The sequence below is a fragment of the Stigmatopora argus genome, chromosome 4 (assembly GCF_051989625.1).
Source record: "Stigmatopora argus isolate UIUO_Sarg chromosome 4, RoL_Sarg_1.0, whole genome shotgun sequence".
NCBI lineage: Eukaryota > Metazoa > Chordata > Actinopteri > Syngnathiformes > Syngnathidae > Stigmatopora > Stigmatopora argus.
In genome coordinates, this window is record NC_135390.1 from 20,426,703 (window position 1) to 20,451,702 (window position 25,000).

General features: G+C 41.9%; 3 protein-coding genes and 1 long non-coding RNA gene across 7 annotated transcripts in view; 2 read left to right on the forward strand and 2 right to left on the reverse strand.

The window, feature by feature from the left end:
* LOC144072547 (uncharacterized) overlaps positions 1-6,809 on the forward strand; it is an 8,663-nt gene extending 1,854 nt beyond the window's left edge. Inside the window, exons 3-4 of one of the 2 annotated variants that reach the window (XR_013299826.1) lie at positions 6,424-6,513; positions 6,600-6,809. This is a non-coding gene — a long non-coding RNA (uncharacterized LOC144072547). Of the gene's footprint in view, positions 242-6,423; positions 6,514-6,599 lie in introns of those variants that run through there. The other variant, XR_013299825.1, reaches the window with a different exon arrangement.
* gnb3a (guanine nucleotide binding protein (G protein), beta polypeptide 3a) overlaps positions 1-25,000 on the reverse strand; it is a 55,945-nt gene that overhangs the window by 5,800 nt on the left and 25,145 nt on the right. The window contains exon 1 of one of the 2 annotated variants that reach the window (XM_077597619.1): positions 2,466-2,672. The exons of the other annotated variant lie outside the window; for it this stretch is intronic. The gene's annotated coding sequence lies outside the window, so the exon portion shown is untranslated. Of the gene's footprint in view, positions 1-2,465; positions 2,673-25,000 lie in introns of those variants that run through there. 2 annotated transcript variants of the gene reach the window in all.
* On the reverse strand, positions 5,135-12,582 carry p3h3 (prolyl 3-hydroxylase 3). The gene is made up of 16 exons (XM_077597624.1): positions 12,259-12,582; positions 10,967-11,151; positions 9,679-9,837; positions 9,422-9,614; positions 9,204-9,335; positions 8,990-9,132; positions 8,356-8,445; positions 8,229-8,281; positions 8,091-8,170; positions 7,751-7,878; positions 7,568-7,663; positions 7,357-7,507; positions 6,647-6,764; positions 6,451-6,526; positions 5,819-5,959; positions 5,135-5,734 (listed from the first exon to the last, which is right to left on the reverse strand). The coding sequence occupies exons 1-16, from the start codon at positions 12,536-12,538 to the stop codon at positions 5,582-5,584; spliced, it is 2,178 nt and encodes a 725-aa protein (XP_077453750.1). The 5' UTR covers positions 12,539-12,582; the 3' UTR covers positions 5,135-5,581.
* Positions 12,675-25,000, forward strand: part of usp5 (ubiquitin specific peptidase 5 (isopeptidase T)) — a 13,543-nt gene continuing 1,217 nt past the window's right edge. Inside the window, exons 1-20 of one of the 2 annotated variants that reach the window (XM_077597616.1) lie at positions 12,675-12,819; positions 13,683-13,984; positions 14,233-14,361; positions 14,452-14,518; positions 15,320-15,447; positions 16,852-16,997; positions 17,660-17,844; positions 17,913-18,007; positions 18,073-18,266; positions 19,272-19,343; positions 19,422-19,509; positions 19,587-19,712; positions 20,824-20,977; positions 21,096-21,258; positions 21,341-21,429; positions 21,616-21,801; positions 23,270-23,413; positions 23,491-23,630; positions 24,041-24,191; positions 24,271-24,355. In XM_077597616.1, coding sequence (XP_077453742.1) covers positions 13,877-13,984; positions 14,233-14,361; positions 14,452-14,518; positions 15,320-15,447; positions 16,852-16,997; positions 17,660-17,844; positions 17,913-18,007; positions 18,073-18,266; positions 19,272-19,343; positions 19,422-19,509; positions 19,587-19,712; positions 20,824-20,977; positions 21,096-21,258; positions 21,341-21,429; positions 21,616-21,801; positions 23,270-23,413; positions 23,491-23,630; positions 24,041-24,191; positions 24,271-24,355 — 2,450 coding nt within the window. In that variant the 5' untranslated portion in view covers positions 12,675-12,819; positions 13,683-13,876. The remainder of the gene's footprint in view (positions 12,820-13,682; positions 13,985-14,232; positions 14,362-14,451; positions 14,519-15,319; positions 15,448-16,851; positions 16,998-17,659; positions 17,845-17,912; positions 18,008-18,072; positions 18,267-19,271; positions 19,344-19,421; positions 19,510-19,586; positions 19,713-20,823; positions 20,978-21,095; positions 21,259-21,340; positions 21,430-21,615; positions 21,802-23,269; positions 23,414-23,490; positions 23,631-24,040; positions 24,192-24,270; positions 24,356-25,000) is intronic. The other variant, XM_077597617.1, reaches the window with a different exon arrangement.

Sequence of the window (25,000 nt, forward strand, 5' to 3'; positions counted from 1 at the left end):
AACAGAGGTGCTTAATCTGAAAATGGATGAAGGCGGGGAAGCTGACAGATGTCGTCGTGACACAGGTTTTGGGATTTTAAGACCCGGAATCCAGTTCAGGTTGGCAGGGAAAAGAAAATTTAAAGCAAATGTGTGTTCGTTTGACATGAATAATTCCCTGTTTTTGGGAAACTGAAGTGCACCATTTGTGAATGAATGTATTTTCATTCATAACCGACTCCAGATTAGAAAGTCTACTCCATTTGTTCTTTCTTTTTTAACATTATTATACTTTTTTATTTGTGGCGCCAACAGTAGACAAACCTAGAAAAGGCGGAGATGTTAAATTCTGTATATCTCTGTTTATATTCTAGATAATGATGAAAATGGCAGAGAGAAAGAGGTGATTACATTTGGGTTAGTAAGATTCAGTCAATGTAAACACTCGTCACGCTAGTGGGGCTTTAAAGCTAACACGATGTCGACGTACGACTGTTCTCGAGCTGAGCAACGTCATCTTATCTGCCTCTTCTCTCGTGTTCCCTCACAATTTGAATCAGCCAGCGCGTGACCTGAACAATTTGCCTCTTATTTGTCTAACGTAGAAAAAAAGAGAGGAAGGGGAGGACAAGGCGTGCGAATGCCTAAACTCTATCTACGATATTTTTCAACTCGTTTGCTGTCGTCGCCAGACATCGCATCATTTTATACCGGCAGCTGGTATCAGGTGATCCGGTTTCGCTGCCCTTGACGGTGATAGACGTCCAATCCGATTTGACTGGCTGGCGGACACAACACCCCGCTTTTAGAAAGAAAATGCATTATTTGTACATGATCATATGGTGGTTTTTAGCCATGTTCATGAAACGGTTTATAGCTTTGAGATCGGCAGTGTCCAAGTTAAATAAATAAAAAAAATCAATGAATACGGACTCCACAAGAAGCTTGAATTCAGCCGAAATGCCACTTGTCAGCTTTAACATTACATGGAGCACAACACGTTGAAACAAATGGGCAATTAGTCCAGTAATGTAAATATGAGTGTATTTTGGAATACCCTTCTACTTTTGGATTATTTTGTTGCCCTTCACTCATTCACTTCCATTGACAGTTATGGATAAAAAATCCATTTCAACTTGGAAATCTGTCCATCGTGGCGAGCCCTCCCAGTCAAACTAGATTGGACGACTATCGCCATCCGTGGCAGCCAATGAGTTCGCTTGAAATCAAAATGACGACAGATGGCTGTTTTTTTAAATTTTTATTTTTATTTGGGAAAATAATGTCCCGTCATTGTTTGTGATTAAACGGCTGTTAGGAGGGGAGAGCCATGCCGCTGGTTTGGGGTCGGTGTCTGTGTGAGGGGGGGGGGGGGGGGGGGGGGGTCACTAGAGGCAAGTCGGGAGAGTGAGGTTTAAATCCTGTCGGTGGAGGTTTTTAAAGGGGAAGAGGGCGGGGGTGGGCTTTATGAATCAAATCTGCTCTTATCCGATTACTGACTGCTCTTTGCATGTGGATAAGAGACGAGGGGGGGGGGGTGTCGTTGATGGGGGGGGCATTTATGGAGTGGAAGTATAGTCGGAAGCAACAGTAAAAAGTCGGGTTTTGATTTTTTATGTGGTTTTATTGGGGGAGGGGTTTGATCATTTATTCTTGCTACATTGATATATTTTATGAAGAGATGTTGAGGTTCAAAAAATCTTCTCAAAAGAAAAATAGAGTACGTGTACTCTTGTTTTTTTTTTTTTTTTTTTAATTTTTGTTTAATTTGCTGAGTGCGCTCAAAAGTTATGGATCCCAACACAGAACTTTAAGACATTTTTTGAAGACTTATTTTGGTGAGTTCTCCAACAACTCAAAACCAAATTTGAATATTATTATGAGGTTACTGAATGTTGTATTTTGCTCTCTTTTACTTATTTTGTTGGTCAACTTTGGCTGCCGTTGATGGTTGAAACAGACGGATTGGACAATTCTCCATCAAAAATTCTGACAAATCTGTATATATTCAGGTTTTTGCACCCTATTGATCTTTCCCATAATTTATCAGCTAGCACAAGATGTTCACGAATCAATGGAAAAAAACAACTTTAAAAAAAAGAATACATCATTACTTGATTTCAAAATATTTCAAGGCTTCTCATAGCCACTCCAATATTTAATTAGTGTATCTAAAAACACCATTTCAGTAATAATGCCTTTGTACTTTCTCTTAATCCCTACAATATTAATATCACTAACATTTGTCGATTTGCTGGGAGAAATCAACATTTAGCTTAAAAAAAATTCAAAGCACTCCCTTTAAATTTTATTGGCTAAAATGACAACGTTTTAAATATAACATCTGAGCATGTCTTATTCTTTACAATATATAACATTTGAAGACCATAGCTTAGTTGAAGGTGGGCAAACTTTTTTTGTCATTTGTACTTTATGGATGTGCAATGAGTCAAAAACAAAAAAAAGAGCCTGAAAATAGGCCTCACCTGTTTGGAGAATCCTCGCGAAATGTTCCAGAATATTTGTTTTTTTGTAATCAGAATTAGACTAATCAGTCAGTGGGAGTTTGTTCATTCCACCGACGGGCCTTGCCGCTCCTTTTTCTCCTCTCTTCTCCTCTGCTGCTCCCCTGTGAGGAACAGATGAGGATTGTAGGGATGAAGAGAGATCAAGGACGAGGGGATAAAGCCCGCCAATGCCAGTCAGATGCGGTTGCTGCCGTGGGGGCAGACGAAAAAGGGAGAGGAGGCAAGGGGGGGGGAGACCAAAGAAGGCGCTTAGCGCGCTAACGGCGAGCGGGGTCACGAGACACCGGCGCGGGGGGTCACTCAAGGGATGGAAATTATGGAGGGGAGGGAAGGGGAGGGCAGAAGAAGGAGAAGAAGAGGGTCTGGATAAATGACTTTTTATGGCGCAGCAGTCGCTCATCCGGAAAGGCGAAATTTGACTACATTTGACAAAGAAGGAGCTAAGAGAAAGGAAGATAAAACTAACTCCCTTTTTGTCCTTTGGCCAGAGATTGGTTAGAAAAGGGGAACTTGATTATTTAGGTGTTGTTTATTTTTTCAAATATTTATTAATTAATTTATTTATGTATGGACTTATTTATTTATTGATTGATTTATTTTGTATTATTTTTTATTTTATTTATTTATCTATTTGTCTATTTATCTATCTATTTATTTATCTATTTATTTATCTATTTATTTATCTATTTATTTGTTTTTTTGTTTATTTACTTATTTATTACCTATTTATTTATGTCTAAAATGTCTTTTCCTGCGTCTGTGTTCTCACCCTCTTGCTACTGTGACAATGAAATTACCCAAATATGGGATGAATAAAGTTATCTCATCTAAGGTGATTACAGATATTGCGCTTGGAAACCATGTATTATGGTGGAGTTGCGCCTTGGTTATTTGGATGGCAATTATAGAAATTTTGAGAGGTTTTTTTTTTTGTTTCTCTTCAGATTTTGCCAAATTTAGAGGTTTTGGGACTCAGATTGGACGTGGCGTTTGCACTGGTGTTCATTGAGGTTGGGTGATCACATTTGGTTGAGGGCTATGGTCCTGCAAGGTGTTGGAAAGATGCTTTGTTTGCAGAAAAATGATTACAAAAAACTGGATGAGGAAAAATGTTTGGAGGACTAGTGGTGTAAATGTAAAAAAAAAACAGTTTGGGGATGTGTATATGTAGTTTGAAAGAAAATAAATGAAGTGAGATTTGATTTTTTTTTTGCTGTGCAGTAGTGATGTGAATCCACGCGATCAGTTTTACCAGATGGTCAATATCGTCGAAATGATCATTGTGCTTTTGAATTTGAAGCCTTTTCCTCTTCACTAGAATGCGCACTCAATTCCCGTGATGGAGTCCATTCCAATATTACTTGGAGGCCTTACGTAACTTGTGGTAAAACACAGAACGATGGCGTCTAATGTGAGTTTGTACACATTGGTGCCCCGTTTTTTTGTTTTTTCTCTCTGGCGGCACCCACATTAAGGACGAATGGCAATGTTCGCAACCATTAGAGACGCGACGACCCAATTCCGCCCAAGTTGTAGCCGGTTGGGATTATGACACGGGTGAGAACGTCTATACAGTATGGAACATAAACAGCACTTGAGTGGACTTTGAGAAGGTGGGATGAAGTGGGATCGGGTGGGGTGGGGGGTCCGTCGGTTAGCTGAGAGCGAGCGAGCGTCACTCCACCCAATGATTAAAAGATCTCCGGCGTTGGATTACGATTCCATATTCTAAATGGGAGACCCTTTAAGCTTCATAAACAAATGCACTCATTTATGGAGGGATTAATGCTAATCTCTCTATTTCTATCTTTTCCTCATGGATGCCGTCTCTTCTACGTCTGTGCTACACCCCCCGCTTGTTTTAACCCGTGGAACTAATGGATGCTTTAAAACTGGCCTCCATCTCAGGTGCTTAATCACCCCCTCCGCAAGTTTCGGGACAGTTGCTTTATTTTTAGCTGTTAATAAGCGGGTGAGACGAGAGGTCAATGTTTTTAAGATAAATCTGGATCGGATGCACATTCAGGTTTTTTTGGGGTCAAAAATTTACAATAGCCCCTCCTCTGATTGTTAGTCATTTTAGTTTATTTTCACAGCTGTTGTTGTTGTTTTTATTTTTTTTAAATCTCCAGAATTTTGTGTTCTAAGATTTACTGTAAAGAATCATATTACGGCAACATCAAAATAAATAAAAGTCCACTATCAGAAGATCATATAATATAAAAATCGTCATAATGATCATATTAAAAATTGTATGATAATTGTGTAAGAGTAACTACGTAAAATGTGATTGTTAGTTATCATGTAAAAAATTAAGTTATGTTTTTAACAAATTGTTCCATTTTTGGTGTTTCCTGATAAATGTAAAATAAGTTTGCACTATTATTCCCTATGGAAAAGGGTGCATTGCTGCCATCTGCTGGCGGTTTTGTGACAGTAAAATTGTTGTTCAAAGCTTAAAATTGAATCTTGCCCCCTCCTTAACAAAAAGTAATTTTATGTTTAAGATTCAGTGTGCGTTCAGATTCTGATAAAAAAAATAGCATTTTTATAGGCAAAAATAAAAATTTTACTTCGATTGAAACAAGTTTTCTTTTGACTTGAACAAAAACAAAAAGAAACACTGCTAGGAGATCTGAAAAATAGTTTACTTACTTTTTACATTGTAAGTATAAATACAGTATATACATACGCATCTTTTCATTAGATTCACATCAATTAAAAAAACAGTGACACTAATAAATAGTCAAAAACTGTCTCAAAAGTTACTGAAACTAACTTGCATTGCATGGAAATAATGTTTATAAAAACATCGCAGTTGGTATCACTTGAATACTTTTCTTTGCGATTGTGGAATTTTGGTGCTAGCTAGTTAGCTAGCTAGCTGGTTAGCTAGCTAATTGACCCTATGACCCCGTTTTCAAGGAGTGAGTTACAATTTGAACAACATTACAACATGGAAATATTCCATGACACAGAAAAAGGTTTTTGAGACTTTTTGGTATTAAAAAAAATCGACAAAGGTTAGAAATTTGACGTTCCATAAGAAGCAAGTAAATTCCAGCACGTCCCCGTCAGAGTTCATCTTTTCCCACCGTCACCCGGCCTCTGGCTTTCCCCTTGGCCGGCGCTTGGTTACGAACGTTGCGTTCCTTTTGTTGCGTCTCGTCCGCCGCGTCCTTTCCGTCGGCGTCCGGGGACCAGCGCTTCTCCGCTTCCTCTCGCTCCTGCGTTCGGGGAGACACGCCAATCTCCCATCATAATTCAAAGCTCCAAGACTCACTCACTCACTCACTCACTCACTCACTCACCATGTCCCTGTAGAGCTTGTCTTTGGTGAACCAGAGCGCTAGCGCGCAGCGCCGACCTCGGGTGACCGCCGTGACGCCGTGCGGGTTGACGGGTCCCGACGAGAAGCTCACCAGACGGCCGCAAGTCGGCTTGACGCGAGCCTGCGTGGCATCAAAAAAATGCAATTGTGTCTCTGAGTGCCATCGGTTGCGCCAGACGTCCAATCGTCCGGCGTCCAATCTTCCTTTAGCCGCGAATCGAAACGAGTGCGTCACGAAGAGACGTTCGATTTGAAGTAGGATGGACGTCTAGCTCCGTCAATGACAGCCAAAGAGTTCGCAAATTATATTACAAAATATAGAAAATGTAATTGAATTCGGATGAAAATGATAAATAAAAGTAAAGATGAAAAGGAATGAAACAAATTGAATTAATAGTAGGAATTGAATCATAAAATCCGCTTTCATTTTTTTAATTCATATTGTCTCAAATGATTCATGACTGTTAAGGGTTTTATTTAGAAATTATTTTTCAAGATTTTCTTTGATTTCTATTTAATATCTTTCAAATGTTGATGTCATTTCTTTCAATTTTGAAAATGTGTCTTTTTTTTTTTTCATTTCAGGAATGGGTTCAAATCTTAAATACTCACTGTGAGCGTTTTGGCGTCCCTGTTGGTGAAGAACAACTCGCCACCGTCAAAGTCGTCATTCAGGTAGAGAACGGCGCTGTGGACAGAAGTTCATTTTTATTAGAAATGTTCCAAATTCTAGCTGAAAAATAACACAATAACAATGTCAGGATTGGAAGTTCACATTTTAAATGAACAACTCAAGCAAATGGTGTACCTGAGGTCTCGGTGTATAAAAGCCGGTGGTTCCTTCCAACACTGTTTGGTGTCTGGCTCCAGAAGACAATTGTCCACGTGAACCGGGTGAGACAAGTCCATTCTTCCTTCTTGGTTCCCTGATGGCCACCAACCCAAAAAACAAAAAAAACTTAGCTTAAGAGAACAGAACCACTAATTCAAAAGTCTAATTAAAATCCTTAGTTAGCATGACTAAAAGGACATAGTGTGACTTTTTATAGTGCATTAACTACATTTAACCTTTTTGAAAGCAAAGTTCTCAACACGAGGGTTCCATCCCAGGGTCCTCACTGTGTGGAGTTTGTATGTTCTCCTGGGGCTTGCGTGGTTTTTTTTTTCCTGGGTAACTCCGTTTCCTCCCATGTCCCAAAAACATGCATGCTAGGCTAGCTGGTTGTGCATGCTAAATTGCCCCAAGGTGAATGGTTGACCGTCTCCTCGTGCCATGCGATTGGCTGGCCACCGATTAAGGGCGTCCCTAGTCTTAGCTGGGATAGGCTCCAGCACCCCCCGCGACCCTTGTGAGGATAAGCGAATGGATGCTAATAGCAGTCTTTACTTTGGCTCAATTAAACAATTGAACCTTCAACTCACTGGCCACCCTTGATGTAAACGCCCGATTCATTTGAATTGGAACTCCCGGTTTAAATAGATTGGACGTCTATCGCCGTCAGTGGCATCGTCGCTCACCTGCAACTGCACTACGGCACACGAGATGCGTGAAGGCGACAAAGAGTCCCGACGGACTCCTGAAGTAGGAGTGAAGCAGGTTGCGCGCTCTCTCGCCCAACTCGTACAGCAACTTGGCGTCACTTCCGTTGACCAGCCCGTCGTCCGCCAGCTGTTCAAATATGGCGGACGTCCAAAAAAATCACATCACGTCACATTTTTTTCTTCTCACCTTCACCGCTCGGAGCAAAGTGAGGCCATTCAGCGTCTCGTGAGGCGTGTGCGGCGAGCGGCGTCCACGGTAACCGTCGCCCGCTGACGCCACCGCCTGGCAATAAAACGGATGACGATACTTGCTTAGGTTGGAGTGAAGTCATATATTTTTTTTTTTTAAACGGCAAAAAACCCGACTCACTGACGCGAGCTTCAACATCCTGTCGCACTCTTTTTCCGTGGTGACGCCGTCCAGCACCACTCGGTTGGTCCCGTTTAGGAGCAGTTCGTCCATGGTGATGGTCACGCCCACTTGGCGGATTGGACCGCCTACAGAAAAACGGAAGAAATTCAATCATCGTCTATTAGGATCCGACAGCCGTTTCTGGCCACCATAAAAAAATTCAAATCTCGACGTTGCACGGTTTGGACAAACGTAGCAAGAGAATCTTAACATACACCCATAAATCACGCTTTATAAGGATTAATATAGATGAGGATAGAAAATATGGCTACGTTTAAAAAGATGATGCGTGTTTGACCTGCGTAGAAGCCACTGTCGTCCACCTCTTCTTGCTGCTCTTCCTCTTTTCTTTTCTCATTCATTTTCTCCTTCTCAGCTCTAAGAAAGTTAAGTTATGTCATTATGAGTTTGCTTTTTTCCCCCATCCTTGTCTTACCTCCACGTTTCTCTCAGAGATTCTGGAACGACCTCCAGTGGCGTCCAAAGATCCTGCACAAAAACACAAGATAACTCCGATAAAGTCTCCCTAATGGGGAATTATTAAAATCCAAATGAATACGTACCGGGTCTGTAAAAGTGTAATTGAGATTTTCCATGGCGAAATAGAGAAGCTTCTTCTCTCGCAACGAGCGTTTGACGTAGCGAACGATCTCCTGTAATGATAAGTGATGGAAATTCATTCATCCCTTCATTTAAAAAATACTATTATTGCTTAATTTCTCAAGTGTTTTTCCCTTATCGGCCTTCTTTTTCCCTTTTCCAAACGTCTTCTCCACGTCTAGCCAAATATCAAAAAATGTGAAGAGCATAACACTGCAATTTTAGAAGAAATAAAAGTGTAAAATTGTTTTAGGCATATTATTATCATAACTTTGGATCACGCTACAGTGTGAGCGTGAATGGTCATCCGTCCTTGATTGGCTATTGGCTTGATTATTTTTTGCTAAAATGATATTATATGAAAAAATACCTATTTGTTTAGGTGTGTATTGGAACAACATAAATAAGTTTGAACATTGGGGGGGGGGGCTAAGAGGGTTGTTTGCCCAAGGCACAAAACTAACTAGGAACGCCCATGCATTCGCCCCGCCCCCTCTTGGCAAAATGAATCGGACGCCTAGCATCGTCAACGGCGACTTTTAACAGACAAACAAACCTGTAAAAAATAAACGGCCCGAACTCGCGGGCAGATTTTACCTTTGCCGCCTGTATTTCCTCAGACTCTTTGTCTCCACCTAGTGTCTCCCGGTAGAGCTGCAGGTTGTCCAGGGAATCCTTGTCAGTCGGGTAAAAGAGGAGCAGCGAGCGAAGCGTCTGCACGGCGCCTTTCACGTCTCCGGCTGTCAGATTGGACTCCAAATGTCACGAGGACAAACGGCGAAAAAAAAAAAATGGCGGCGTGTCGCCCAACCTTGAAACTGAGCGATGTGCATGTGCTCCAGCTGGGTAGGCAGGAAGTCGTCCTGGGAGGATATCCGGCCGGGACGCGTGGACACTTGGGTCACGCACCACTGCTGGCACGACAGCAGCGAAAGGGAAAGCGCTAAATGGACAAAAAGGGGGCGTTTTAATGCCACGGCGCCGCTAAATGGCCAAAAGGGGGCGTTTTTCAAATTTTCTCCGGCGTACCTGCGGCCTTTTCGAAGACGCCGTCGGTGCCGTGGACGCCCCGGTCCTCCGGGAGGCGCTGCGCCGCCACCTCGCACTGCACCCTGCACTCGTCCGTCTGACGCAGGGTTTCGTTGACGCACGCTCGCCATCGGTCGACCGCCCGCGGCCACTCGGACGACGCCTCCAGTTGGAGCGCCGAGTCGTACGAGAGCTGCGGGGCGACAGCGGGCCATGGGAAAAGATGGAGGGAGACGCCGTTTTGCGGTCGTCCTCACCCAGTGCTTCTCGCTCGCCGTCTCTCGGTCGTAAAAGTCGTCGTCGTTCACGCCGTCCATCCGTCGGTACTTCTCGATGTTGTTCCTCATCTCCAGGTGGGTGGGGTTGGCCACAAAGTAGGTCTGGGCCGCCGCCGCCGCCTTTTGAGGCTTGTCCAACTGATGTCCAAAAAAAGTACCGTATTTTTACGACTATAAAGCGCACTTAAAAGTCTTAAATTTTCTCCAAAATAGACAAGGCGCCTTATAATCCAGTGCGCTTTATATATGGACCAATACGAAAAATCTGAAATGCGAGAAAAGCCAAGTGGCCATGACATGAGAGGATGTTTATCATTGTAGCGCAATATTTTTTGCCACATCTCTTTCGTGTATAACAGATATCTATGAGCACTGAACGGTTTCTTTCGCCTACACATGGACCAGAAAACGCACAACGCGCATGCACGGGCAAAAAGAGGGCTTTCTGCGTAATGAAGTATACTCGTGCACACAACACCCATAGGCAATGGCACCCTTTCTCAGAATAAAACTTCATTACCCACAATCAATACGTGGGTAGGCTTGTTATTCCTTCCTAAGCCTGTTAGCTCCCGCGATCGCTCATTCAAGACTACTTCTCGTTGGCAAGTGGTCGTGCGTTATCCTATTGTGGGGACATTTGTCTGCATCATTTTGGGAATATTTTGAAGGGAATACAACAGCAAACAGCCCATCGATAGCGAACGTGAGGGTGGAGGCGTGGCAAACCGCTAACCCGCAGAACGAAGGTAAAAAAAATATTAAAACAAAATTAGAATTCAGTTTTGTGTAAAGTTAAATTAAACATTTGTTTGAGTGTGTCTGTATATATTAATCCAAGTTAATTTAAATTTGTTTGTTCGGTTACGAGTGCGTTGCCATGGATAAAGTCCCCCGCCCTCTCTCTGTGACTCTCTCTCCCCTTCGCAAAATCCGTATAATTTTTGTACTATTAAACACTTTTTATTACTATTAAACCACTAGTTATGTGTTACTTTGTCAATAGATGGTGAATTAGAAGAAATAAAAGATTGTTTTCCAATCCAATATCCTGTTTTTGGTGTTTTTTCAGAGGGTTGGAACCAATTAATTTGTTTTTAGTTCATTTCAATGGGAAATGTTCGTTCGAGTTACGAGAAAATGGACATACGAGCTCAGTCCCGGAACCAATTAAGCTCGTATGTAGAGGTACCACTGTATTGGTTAATTCATTTTCAATGGATTTTAAACTAGCTAGCTAGGTAACATATATAATTTAGCAACCAACCTTGTAATATGTAACCTGCAGGAAGTTGTAGGGATTGCGGGAATCGAACTCGAAATCAATGTCCGTGGAAACGGGGAGCTGGCCCACACGGCTGACTGAGCTTCCCACGCAGAACCTCAGGCATTCTGCCTTTTTTTGCACCCAATCCAGAGCCAACAGGTCCCACAGGTTCCCATCTTTGGTCACTGAAAAAATACAAAAGGAATATAAAAAAGTAATGACCATATCGATATTATAATAATGTAATGTTCTTTTAAAATTAGATAATGACATTTTTGGAGAAATTCTTGTGGGAATGCGAGTTTGGTGGTTGAAAAACTACTGTGGATTTTGGGCCAGCTGTTTATTTTGAAAGATTTTCAGGTCACTTACTGTTGATTTTGGGGAAATTTGTGTCACTTCCTGTTGATTTAGATCAGGGGTGTCAAACCCAGTTTGGTTGGCGGGCCACATTCATGGTGACCAGATCTCATGTGGGCCGGACCATTTTAGATATAAAATTTAGATTTTTTTAAATAAATGGATTAAAAGAACTGGATTAAAAGCCCTCAAAATTCAGTTTTTATAGATCTAAAACAATGTTTATTTTAGCTTCTTTTTTAAAAAATATATTTTTAGATTTTACAAAAGGATTTTTGAACTAAAAACACAGAAAAAATGGATTAAAAAATGACAATTATTGATTTAAAGGGGTAACTCAGGAAATGTAATATACATCTATAGTACTCTTCATTTTAATTGGATCCTAAAACAGAAAGTCAGCACTCATGATTTTCTTTAGCCTAATAATTACTAGGGCATTAAGTATGACTAAATAGTCATTCAAAGTTTGTCTTTAGGGAATTTGAGCAACGATTTAAATGGTAATTATCACTTACCTTCTGGGCGACCAAAAGACCGGCGACCAATCGACCGTGTACCCTGACCTCAGCCAATCGCAGGGCACAAGGAGACGGAAAACCATGCATACTCACATCTATATCTAGGGGCAATTTAGAGTGTCCAATCAGCTTACCATGCATGTTTTTAGAATGTGGGAGTAAACCGGAGTACCCAGAGAAAACCCACGCAGGCCCGGGGACAACATGCAAACTCCACACAGATGGACATGACCTGGAATAGAAACCAGGACCTGCCTGCCAAATAATTATGATATATAATTATTATTATTATTTAATTGAATGAATTTCACAAATGAAAGCAGAACGATTTCACCCTGTATTTTTTGATGAAAGCAGCCCTCGGGAGAGAAAAGTTTGGAACGCCCCTGGTGTCTAATGCAACGTATATACCTAGTTTTTGAAGTCCATCTTCTCCCGTGGTTCCACACTCGTCGTAGCATTTCCTCCGGACCTTGAAGAGAGCTTCCTTGGTGGCGATGGACCTTTCCAGGAGCTCCGCGGCCCTCGTCCACTCGCCGTTGAAATAGGAGCGAACCCCCGAGTAGTACAAAAAGTCGTAGGGTTGCAGCAGCGATGAAACTCCGTCCAAGTGGACCGACGCCGCCGCAGCGCATAGAAAGCACACTTGAGACGCCACGTAGACAACCAGGAGTTCGGGGGACAGCGCCATGGTCCCGCGGAAGAAGGCAGAGGAGACCACGTCGCTCGGTGGAAGTTTGAGAAGGAGGTGGGACTGACAGTAGTACCGCGCCAGCCCAGTAGGGGAAGTTGTGTGCCAGCACAACTGATATGTCACCGTAAGAATTACACAATGAAGAGGGTTCTTCTTTAAATGTGCCTTCGTTTGACGGTTTAAGAGCAGTAACTAAACTTTATTTTTTTTAAATGATTAATATGCGTTGCAATCATTGGAAAAGAAAATCTTTGGAAGAACACATTTCATTACACAAGGTGGCGTGCGTTGTCGTAGTTATTACACGTTTGTACGAGCTTTTACCGTAATTTTCACTCCATGGAATGTTTTGTAAGCGTTCTCTGTTTGGCGTTGTGATATTAATCGACACTGTAGTGTTTTAAAAATGAATTTTAGAAAAATCTTACCATATGTTAATTAAATATTTCTGTAGGAGGAGCTGCATTGTAATAGATTCGGTAATAACTGTGAATAACAGCCCTTATGATTAATCTGACGCATTTGACATGTTTTTTTCCTCAGCAAAATCATTTCCGGATTTAATATAACACAAATGGGCTACTTGTTCATTAAATAATGTGTGTAATATAATTCATGGACCATCTGAAAAGGAATGAAAAAAATAAGAATACACTGGGAACATTTTCCACCATTTCATTGAAAATGAAATAATTTTTCATCCGATATATATTTAACTAACAAAAAATAAAGAAATTTATGAATACAACCAGTTGTTAACAACAATATGCAGCACGTATTTTTACAAATTGATTTTCTCTCTGATATTTACTTATTTGATTCACTGTTCATTATTTCTCTAGTAATTTAATATTTCCTATTTGTTAAAAATATTTTTCTATGAAGTCTTGCACTCCGTAAAAATATAACCAGGGAATACAACCCCCTAACGTCGCGCTTTCTTTTAGAAAGCGAACTTACGAATATGTTACGTGCAATAAAGCTTGCATAAATTTGCATTGAAGGTGGCGTCGTGTATTAGAATGTTTACGATAACGTTCCCAACGGCTATTACCGTAACTATCCCAAAAACCCAATGTACTCGCATCTTTCCCTGCACAGTCTAATGGACTTGCATTGAAGGCGAAATTGTGTATTGCAGGTGTTACGGTAGTTCCTGCCAGGCAGCTGTGTTCGGGGCCTTCCCACAACACAAGGCAGCGTCCCATGGTTCATTCAAGTCAAACACATCCAGCGTTTATCTACTTTAAGCGAGTCACTCACCCCAGCCGGTGGAATTACGGTGCCCGGTAGACCCACGCTTCCTTCCCGAACGTCTCCACCAGTTAGCTTATCATGGCGGACTCCAGCGAGGTCTTAATGTCGGTTTTGTCCACAATTCGAGTGCCGAAGCCCGGGGACCGCGTCCACAAAGATGAATGCGCCTTGTCATTTTCCTCCCCGGTGAGCAGCAGCTCTCTTTTCTTTTATTTCCACGTTATTAAGAGAATACGGCTAAACCGCTTAGCTATGTATGTCATTTTATTTGTACTTTTATCCCGACGGAACGTTTCGAAAATATACAATTACCCTGAAATGTAATAAGCGTTAGAGCTAAGCTAATAGAGCCCCTCTTAGCTTGCTTTAGCATTTAGCTTGTAGCACTCGTTGGCAACTTTACTTGACCAAATGTCTTGAATTGTGTTTTCAAGGAAAGCGAAGGAGGCTTGTTCGTGTGTATGAATAGTTTCCTGGGCTTTGGAAGTAAATATGTCAAAGTGCACCACGATAGGGCTGGTCAGAGGGCGTACTTGCACATCACCAGGACTCGAAAGGCCAAGGTATGAAATCATATTTTAATACATGTCACTGTAGGAGCGACACAATCGAAGACGTTATCAGCACATCTTTTTTTTTTTTTTGTTCTAAAGAAGGAAGACGATACCAGCTCAGGATCTGGACACCCACCCAAGAAGAAGCCCACCAGGCTTGCAATAGGTGAAATGTGGAAAAAAATATTGACACTTTTTGCCAGTCAACCACAAGACAGCTTTAGACAAAATATTCAAACTCATGAACAATTCAGAGTCTTGCAAAAAATGAGCAGGCTTTTGGAACTAGGAACGGATGTTATTGTCATTGCATGTAGATTTTTATCATATTCTTGACCTAATTCTCAAAGTTGCTGAGGATCAACCAAGATTTAGTGATGCCGGATGTACATTAGTTCAGAATGTGTCCAATAATCTTGGTTCTATGATATGTCAAAATTTGAATGAAAGATAAGTGAAAATCAGATCACAAAATATTTACCTTTGTTTATAATAATAATATTTCACATGCCTAAAATTTGAATAATGCATTAATTCATTTTTTGCAAAAGTGATACCTTTTTGTTGATGAAAATGTATCTCCAAAGATGGAATCATTTAAACTGCATGTGTCAAAGTGGCGGCCCGGGGGCCAAATCTGGCCCGCCGCATCATTTTGTGTGGCCCGGGAAAGTAAATCATGAGGGCCGACTTACTGTTTTAGGATCATATTAAAATGAAGAGTATAGATGTATATTAATTTTTATGCAAGAAACAGTGTAATGTTTGCCATACTGGCCTGTATGGAATTGATATACCCCCCCCCCCCCCCCCCCCCCCCTGCCCCCCACCCCCCCAAAAAATGAAAGCTACCTACTTCAACAAAAGTAAGAGATTCTTTGTTTTAAGAGCAGTTAATGACATTCATTAAGGGTTTGTGAATGAGCATTTCACAGGGGCTCACCATGTGTCATATTTGCTTGCTCAGGGATCGAAGGTGGTTTCGATGTGGAACAAGAGCACTACGAAGAAGACTACAAGGTTGTCATCTTTCCTGACAAACAGGAAGTCACGTCGGACGACCTTGAATCCATGCCTGACGTCGTCAAAGAACGGGTGAGTTATTTTTGCGTGCCAGTTCCAAAATATGTGGGTGTGTTTCACTCACAAAAGGGTAAATATAAAGAAGTCTTGACTTGCAAGTTCTGAGTTATGAGCTCTCGCTTTCGATAAGTACAAAAAGAAGGTTTATTTTTGGAAGCTTGGTACAAATTAATGGCTTTTCATTGAATTCCCGTGTTGGTAAATTGTGTTTAGAGCCTGGTCACGGAATGAGTCACTTGGTAATTCAGGGTACCGTATTTTCATGACTATAAGGCGCACTTAAAAGTCTTAAATTTCCTCCAAAATAGACAGGGCGCCTTATAAAGCAGTGCACTTTATATATGGACCAATACTAAAATTGTTATCACGATAAAATAAAATAAATCCGTCGATAGGTTACCCCATCCTCTACAGCTCTCACAACTACGGCAAGCAGCCCCCGACTCTACTATTTTCCCCGTAGAAAAAGTACTGCGCAGTGACAACTGGGATAGTCAATACACCCAGTATGACGGCGAGCACACTAATTTGGAGCTCGCCGTCATTCCGGCTGGATTTACAAAAGAAGTCCTACCGCTAGATGTTGGCCTGGACATCGACATCAAAACAGCTTTACGAAGGGTGGCAGGCAGCACCAGGCTAGTTACGCTAGCTACTAGTTAGCTACTATTTGCTACTATTTGCGAATGGATTGTGGCCTGGAAATCGACATCAACACAGCTTCACGAACGGTGGCAGGCAGCGCCGGGCTAGTTACGCTAGCTACTATTTGTGTATGGATTGTGGCCGCCTGGACGAACGTATAAAACTCAGCTTTTTCGATGACTCGTTTGGACAATTGTTCCATTCGGACACAGAAAATGAGGACTTTGATGGATTTGTGGGTGATGATGACGTGAGTACATTGTCAAATGGCTAATTAAAGTAAAATCGAACTCCGTTTTGCTTCCATTGCCTTTTTAAAAACGTGTTTTAGCGTGTGTCCGTATGTTTAAGCTGGTGTATGTTTTGCCATACCTGGCTGCGTCTTTAAAAACGGTGCGTCCTTTGTGTGTGTCAAATACAGAAATAGTACTCGTTACCGACACTGCGGCTTAAAATGCGACGCGCCATATAGTCGTGAAAATACGGTACTCGTTTCACAAGAATTCCATGTGTTTTGGCCAAATTTTATGCAATTATTAACGAGACATGCAAATCACTAATGTCATGAGGACAAGGCAGCCAATGAGTTAACTTAATCACTATTTTATTGGAAAATTTTGCTAGCTACCTGTGACTATTGTTGATAAGAGGTCATATCTTTTAAAAATGGTAGCATATCGACAACCTGTCGGAAACAACAATCGCGATGTACCACCTCATGAATTGGCTCTTATTGTTTATTCAATCTGCTCTCTCCGGTCCCCCGCGAAGGTTTCCCTGTCAATGGCAGGCATCATAGCTGCCGACTCAGTCTCTCATGCCTTGCAAGTACAACAGTGGGACGGCGAGCTGAGACAAGAGTCGCGATTTGCCGCCGACCTCAAGCAGCTTGACAACGGCATCAAGATCCCTCCCAGGTGAGCACGGGGCGTAGCTTTGTAATACAAAGGGGGAAAAGGGGGGAATCCCCCCTTTTTTCCCACGTTGGTCAATGTACTACATTTCCATACAAATTAAACAGCAATGGATCGGCAGAGTTCTGCAAAGAAAAGGCGACCGTTGACAATCAACATTAAGCGCAAAATAATTGAAAAATATGAGAGCTCTCGAACCGCCGCTAAATCCGTCTAATTTTAGTTCTATTAAACACATTTTAGTTATATTAAACCACTAGTTATGTTACTTTGTTAATAGATAGCGATTAGAAGAAATAAAACATGTTTTTTCCAATCCAATATCCTGTTTTTGGTGTTTTTTCAGAGGGTTGGAACGAATTAATTTGTTTTTAGTTCATTTCAATGGGAAACGTTCGCTCGAGTTACGAGAAGCTCGACATACGAACTCAGTCCCGGAACTAATTAAGCTCGTATGTCGAGGTACCACTGTAATATAATCCAGTTTTAAATTGATTTCTTCTTATAGGCCGGTCGGATTAAAAAGGCTGATACCGATATGCCATATTTCGAATATCGGCGCCGATAATCGGTCGATTTATAAACATCCATGAATCAATAAGGTCATCATAGACACGAGCGTTTAGCCGGACTGAGTAGAACTCTTGCATCCCTCTGCGTTTTAGCGGCTGGCGGTGCGAAGTGTGCAGCCTCCAGGAGAATCTCTGGATGAACCTGACGGACGGCAAAGTGCTGTGCGGTCGCAGGTATTTCGACGGCTCTGGTGGCAACAACCACGCCTTGCAGTACTTTCAGGAGACTGGATACCCGCTAGCAGTTAAACTGGGAACCATAACTCCTGACGGAGCAGGTAAAACGGCGCCATTTTTGAGAACGAAGTCAAATCTTTGGCTTGATGGAATCCTTTTTCACATCCAGATGTTTACTCTTATGATGAGGATGACATGGTGCTGGACTCCAAGTTACCGGAGCACCTTTCGCACTTTGGCATCAACATGATGAACATGGAGAAAGTAAGTTCATATACGGAATAGCTGCCAGGTTAAGAGTCGATCGGAGCCGACCTTTGCCTTTTCAGACGGAGCGAACCATGACAGAGCTGGAAATCGCCGTAAACCAGCGCGTCGGGGAGTGGGAAGTCATCCAAGAGTCCGGGACCACCCTGCGTCCGCTGTACGGGAAAGGCCTGACCGGTATGCAGAACCTGGGCAACAGCTGCTACCTCAACTCTGTCATGCAAGTGCTCTTCACCGTTCCAGACTTTGCGAGCAAGTTAGTATATGTCCTTCTTTTTGTGCTTCTCTAGGACAGTTTAATTCAGGGTTGTCCCAGATTTTGATTGGGAATCCATTAATATCAAATCTCAATATAGTCTGATCGGTTATGCTTATTTACATGTGACAAGGCCTCAGTTTTCTTGTGTAACCGTAATCCCAGAAGAATGGATTGGATTGGATAACTTTATTCATCCCGTACTTGGGTAATTTCATTGTGACAGTAGCAAGAGGGTGATTAGACAGAACAACAAAGCAAAAGCACAAAGTACAAAGCAAATCAAAGTAAACAGGATCATTAAGAATCACCAAATCAAATCATTAAGACAGAAAAGCAGCAACAACACAAAAACGAGCAAGAGTGGACGGAGCTACCGCCACCGGCTGCCACTTGAACGGTGCCATCTTGGTTGCGGTAGCATACAGGCTCAAAGACGTTGTAAAGTTGGACGAAAACTGGAACCACACACAGGAAGTCTTCCACAAGATGGGGAACTTCTGCAGACTGGGACCGAGGTAGAGAATATGCAGTCACTCTTCCAAGCTTATTCGCAGAGTTCCTCAGTAGTCTGGAGCTGAAGACAACAGTAGCAGAGTAGAACCCCTCGACTCCGTTGCCGGCCTGGTAAGCGCCGACAGCTCTTCCATCTTATCCCATGATGGAATGGTTGGTCTGAAGCGTTGCTTCTTCTCCCGGCACTTTTGTCCAGCTCCGAATTTCCAGCGGCATTGAGGTGTTGTTCCTTCTGCTGCCTATTGTAACAACTAGTCCCATGTGTATGACAGCATAGGCTTGGCTGAATGGTTCCAAAAAAGAAGTAGCAGAAAGAAGCCAGGCTAACAGAACAAGGAAAGTTGTAAAAACATTAAAGTAAAAAGTATAACAATGAAATGGCTTCTTGAACAAAGAAGGGGAGGGCCAAGTCTTTTTCCCTGATGTAAAAAAAATGTCTCGATAATTACTCCTTCAGAACACAAAAGTAAACACTTTGTTTTCATTTAGGTATGTGGACAACATAGAGAAGATTGTTGGAGATGCCCCAAGTGATCCCACTCTAGACTTCAAAACCCAAGTGTGAGTGTTGTTTTTTTCCCACCTTAGTCATACTGATTTAATCTGTGCTGTGATGTCATCATTAGTTGTTTCTCACAGAGCCAAACTAGGTCACGGGCTGTTGTCGGGCGAATATTCCCAACCAGCACCAGATCCTGGGGATGAAAATGGTGCTGCTGAGCCCAAAGTAGGAAAATAATGCTCATTTTGCCCCACAATATGTTGAGCAATCATTTTTAATGGCCCCGCTTCTCGATCCCACAGGATTACCAAATCGGCATAGCACCAAGAATGTTCAAAGCACTCGTCGGCCGCGGCCACCCGGAGTTCTCCACCAATCGACAGCAGGACGCGCAGGAGTTTCTATTGCACTTCATAAACATGGTTGAGGTATATTTGATCACCCCCATCAATCTTGGATGATCGCCATCTCAGCTGTCAGGCTCTTTAACAAAACAAATGGCTGAGTGTTAAGACCTACCGTATGCATACATGTACATATATGTGCTTCTATATATGTATGTATATATGTGCTTATATATGTGTATGTATGTATATATGTGTATATGTGTGTGTATATATACCGTATTTTCACGACTATACGGCGCATCGTATTTTTAGCCGCAGTATCAGTAACAAGTGCTATTTCTGTATTTGACACACACAAAGGACGCACCGTTTTTATAGACGCAGCCAGGCATGGCAAAACATACACCAGCTTTAACCTACACGCTACACCCACACGCTAAAAACACGTTTTTAAAAAGGCAACAGAAGCAAAACTGAGTTCGGTTGTACTTTATTTAGCCATTTTACAATGTACTCACGTCATCATCACCCACAAATCCATCAAAGTCCTCATTTTCTGTGTCCGAATTGAACAATTGTCCAAATGAGTCATCGAAAACGCTGAGTTCTATACGTTCCTCCAGGCGGCCACAATCCATTCGCAAATAGTAGCTAGCTAGTAGCTAGCGTAACTATTCCAACGCTGCATTCCATGCTTCGTAAAGCTGTGTTGATGTCAATGTCCAGGCCACAATCCATTGGGTGTATTGACAAAAGAACTACATATCCCAGCAGTCACTGCGCAGAACTTTTTCTACGGGGAAAATAGTAGTCGGGGGCTGCTTGCCGTAGTTGTGAGAGCTGTAGAGGATGGTGTACCCTATCGACTGATATATTTTATTTTATCGTGATAACAATTTTAGTATTGGTCCATATATAAAGCGCACTGGATTATAAGGCACCCTGGCTATTTTGGAGAAAATTTAAGACTTATGTGCGCCTTATAGTCGTGAAAATACGGTATATTTATTTATATATTTATTCATGTATTTATTAACTTACTTATTACCCATCTATTTATGTCTAAAATGCCTTTCCTATTTCTGCATCCTCACCCTCTTGCTACTGTGACAACGAAATTTCCCGAATACGGGATGATAAAGTTATCCAATCGGATTCTTACTCTCCTCACCTTGTTACTTTCTCACTGCAGAGAAACTGTCGCTCAGGGCCCAACCCTTCGGAAGCGTTCCGCTTCCTAGTGGAGGAGAAGATTGTATGTCAGCAGTCTCAGAAGGCCAAGTACACGCAGCGGGTGGATTATATCATCCAGCTGCCTGTGCCCATGGATCAGGCCATCAACACAGGTAAAAACGACGACTGCCAGGATGACAAATCTGACCCACGATTTGGACTGGGAGGAATGGAATGTAACTCAGTGGCGATGAATGGTGATAATTCACTGCTACCAAATGAACCCCACAGATGAGCTGCAGGAGGTGGAGCGCCAGCGTGAGAACGGCGACTCGACGGTCTCCGCCGTTCGAGCGCAAATCCCCTTCTCGGTTTGCTTGGCGGCCCTCAGCGAGCCCGAGCTCCTCACCGACTTTTGGAGCTCGGCCGTGCAATCTAAGACCACCGCCACCAAGTATGAGCCCGTCGCTGACAATCAAAAAAGCGAAAAAAAGAAATATATATATTTGCTTGAGCTGATTTGTATGTTTTGTCAGAACAACCCGCTTCGCCTCATTCCCGGACCACCTGGTTATTCAGATTAAAAAGTTTACATTTGGCCTCGACTGGGTCCCCAAAAAACTGGGTAAGCAATGTTTTTTGGATATGTGACGCTAGCATTGACTATCATAATCATCCCAGCCAATCCTCACACGTTTTCCAAAGTATTAACACTGTAATAACGACGAATAATAGAGCAGTCATAGCACCAATCAAATAAAACGGCGTATGTCCTAATAGGTTTGACGAACGGTTTATGTTTTCATTCCAGACGTGAGCATCGACGTCCCTGACACGCTGGACCTGAGCTCGATGCGTGCGTCGGGGCAGCAACCGGGGGAGGAGCTCTTACCTGAGGTGGCCCCGACTTCACTCATGACCCCCGATGTCGAGGTTAAAGGTATCCTGGGCTCCCACGGCAACGAGGAAGACGACTCTCTCTACTCCCCACTGCTGTGTCAGTCTGTCTGTCTTTTCCGCGCCTTTCCTCCCTTTCATTCACGTCCACTCGCCTTTTCCTTCTTTTTCTGCCTTTGTCGTCCTCATGTTTGCCTCAGTTGTTCACTATTCAGTTTGTTTTATCATTTTGGTGGATTTCCTCAAATGGTGGCCATCCTTTCCCCTGGTTTTATTGTACATCTATATATACACTAGTGCACGTGTCAAAGTGGCGGCCCGGGGGCCAAATCTGGCCCGCCACATCATTTTGTGTGGCCCGGGAAAGTAAATCATGAGTGCCGACTTTCTGTTTTAGGATCAAATTAAAATGAAGAGTGTAGATGTATATTAAATTTCCTGATTTCCCCCCCTTTTAAATCAATAATTGTCATTTTTTAATCATTTTTTTCTGTTTTTATAGTTCAAAAATCATTTTGTAAAATCTAGAAATATATTTAAAAAAAGCTAAAATAAACATTGTTTTAGATCTTTAAAAAAGCTGAATATTCAGGGTTTTTAATCCATTTATTAAAAAAAATTATATTGGCTTGATATGTGAGCATAATTCTGTGACCACACTCGTAACTCAGTTTTTATGACTGGAAATGCTATTATTATTATAGTTTGCTTGGCGTCTGCAAAAAAAATTGCTTTGTTAATAAAAAAAATTGGAATGACCAAAAAAAGTACAGGATTTTGCATTGTCTTAAGAAATCTTAAAAATATTTAATTTATTCATCTTGACAACCTGTATTCGAGTCGCATTCAGCATAGGTCTTAATTTTTTTTTTAGCTTGGCTAAATAATAATAATAATAATAATCAGACATAGGCTTTGTCATCATCATTGACTCGACAAAAAGCCTAATTGTCATCATACCCAGCTGCGTATGACGAAATTGGTTAAAAAAAACAACTTAAAAAAACAAAACAAAAATGATATTTTTTTGTGAAATTCAGGACCTAAACTTGTGATGTCAGGATAAGTGGTACGAAAAATTAATAAATGCTTCATTTTGTTATTTCGATTTAAACGGCCATGATGCTGCTCCTTTTTATTTGGTCAAACAATTAAATATGATGCAAACATTTTTAAATATCCCCCTGACTACCAGGAAAAAAATCTTGTCCAATCACATTTATTTTGAAATTCCCCAATCTATGTGGAGTAATTGCAATACTGCAAAAGAAATTTGGTATCATTGGAAAGCTCTGAATGTCCTCTATAGAGCACAAAAGGAGTTAATGCGATTGGATGCACTGGGTGGGTGGGAAATATTTAGGTTTTTCAAATGTCCTCTACAGAGGACAAATTAGAATTACTGGTAGTCAGGAGGATATATGAAAAAAATTCCCCTTTCTGAAATTGAGCTGGCCACCATCTGAGGAAATGATAGCGTCACCCTTTCTTTGACTCATGTTTACTTTAGCTTTTCTGTTGAAACGATGGAAGCTCCAAAGTAATTCAGCCTTTTGAAAAATCCTCAGCTCCCGTCCTCGACGACTCAACCGTGTTGCAACTCTGCGACATGGGATTCCCCCTGGAGGCGTGCCGGAAAGCCGTGTACTACACAGGGAACACCGGCATCGACTCGGCCATGAACTGGGTGATGGGCCACATGGACGATCCGGGTAAACGGCAAAACAGTCGTGCTGCAGCTCGGGTCTTTTTAGGAACTTTTTTTTAAAGCTTTTCTGTTTGAACCCAGATTTCTCAGCACCGTTGGTGTTGCCTGGCTGCAGCGGCGGAACCACGCCGACCATGGAAAGCGTCTCCGAGGAGCACCTGGCAACTATCGTGTCCATGGGCTTCAGCCGGGAACAAGCAACCAAAGCACTTCGAGCAACGGTCAGAGGCTCATTCCATTTCACAGATTTGTATTATTATTATTATTTTTTTAACTCATTTGTCAAACGAGCAATCTGAGTCAGAAAATGCCAAAAATGTACACGTATTTTAGAGCAAATTATTTGCTCGAAATTTTCCTCGTATCTCGAGCATCTCGTAGGTAGAGATGCTCGTATGTAGAGGTACCACTGTATATATTTATTTATTTTTTACTTCAGTGCTGAGTCCTAGTACCAAGCGGAGGACAGGGGAGTGGCTTCCGCTTGCGAATTTCAGCGTGGATTTTCACATTTTTATGAACTTCAAAAATAATAATAATAATTAGCATAAAAATTCCCCCAGAAAAATAAACGTGATGTAGTGAAGCCGCGATAATCGCGGGGTTACTGTAGCAGCATATTTTCTAACAGAGCAATACTTTGGAGCGGGCAGTGGACTGGATCTTCTCACACCTGGACGACCTGGAATCCATGGAGGTGTCGGAAGGAGGCCGCTCCGCCACGGAGAGCGAGGCTGCTCGGGAGCCTCCTCCCGGGCCTTGCGTCAGGGATGGACCAGGAAGTGAGTCCCAAAAAAGATGGCAGCCATTTTCTCAAACCATGTCCATGTCAGTAATGACTTGTGTCTACGATCCCATCAGAATATGAACTGTTTGCCTTCATCAGCCACATGGGAACGAGCACAATGTGCGGCCACTACGTGTGTCACATCAAGAAGGACCAACAGTAAGTGGCCTTGAAATGTTCATCTACTTTAGTGTCTGTAGAGGTCGCTGTCACTCCTCTTTAAAACTTCATGATAGCAAATGTTCAGTCACTCAGAGTTGGCTGCTTTGTGATTATGCTAACAATATTTCTACAAAACAAAACAACATATAGAAAATAGGCAATTCTATTTTTAATTTTGAAAGAGAACTAAGAAACCGTAGTTTTTCTTCATAAAAACTAAAAAACACATTTAATAATGAAAAGCCAATTAAAAAAAACACAGTTTTATATTATATTGAAATATTATTGTCTAATTTGTAAACCTGAAGCTCCTGCCTGGTTTGAATTGGCTCTTCTCATTGCTCCTCCCTTTCTCCATCAGTCAGTCAGGGGTGGAAAATGATCATAATTTGGATTGGATTGGATTGGATAAATGTATTCGTCCCGTATTTTGTTGTCACGGTAGCAAGAGGATGGGAATGCAGATATAGGAAAGGCATTTTAGACATAAATAGATAGGTACTAAGTAAGTTAAAAAATAAAATGAATACATGAATAAATAAATATATTTATTATTATATAATATATAAAAGTGGGAGAGTGGAGGATGCTGACCAGGATGATGTCCATCATAGACAACACCTCCCACCCCCTGCATGAGTC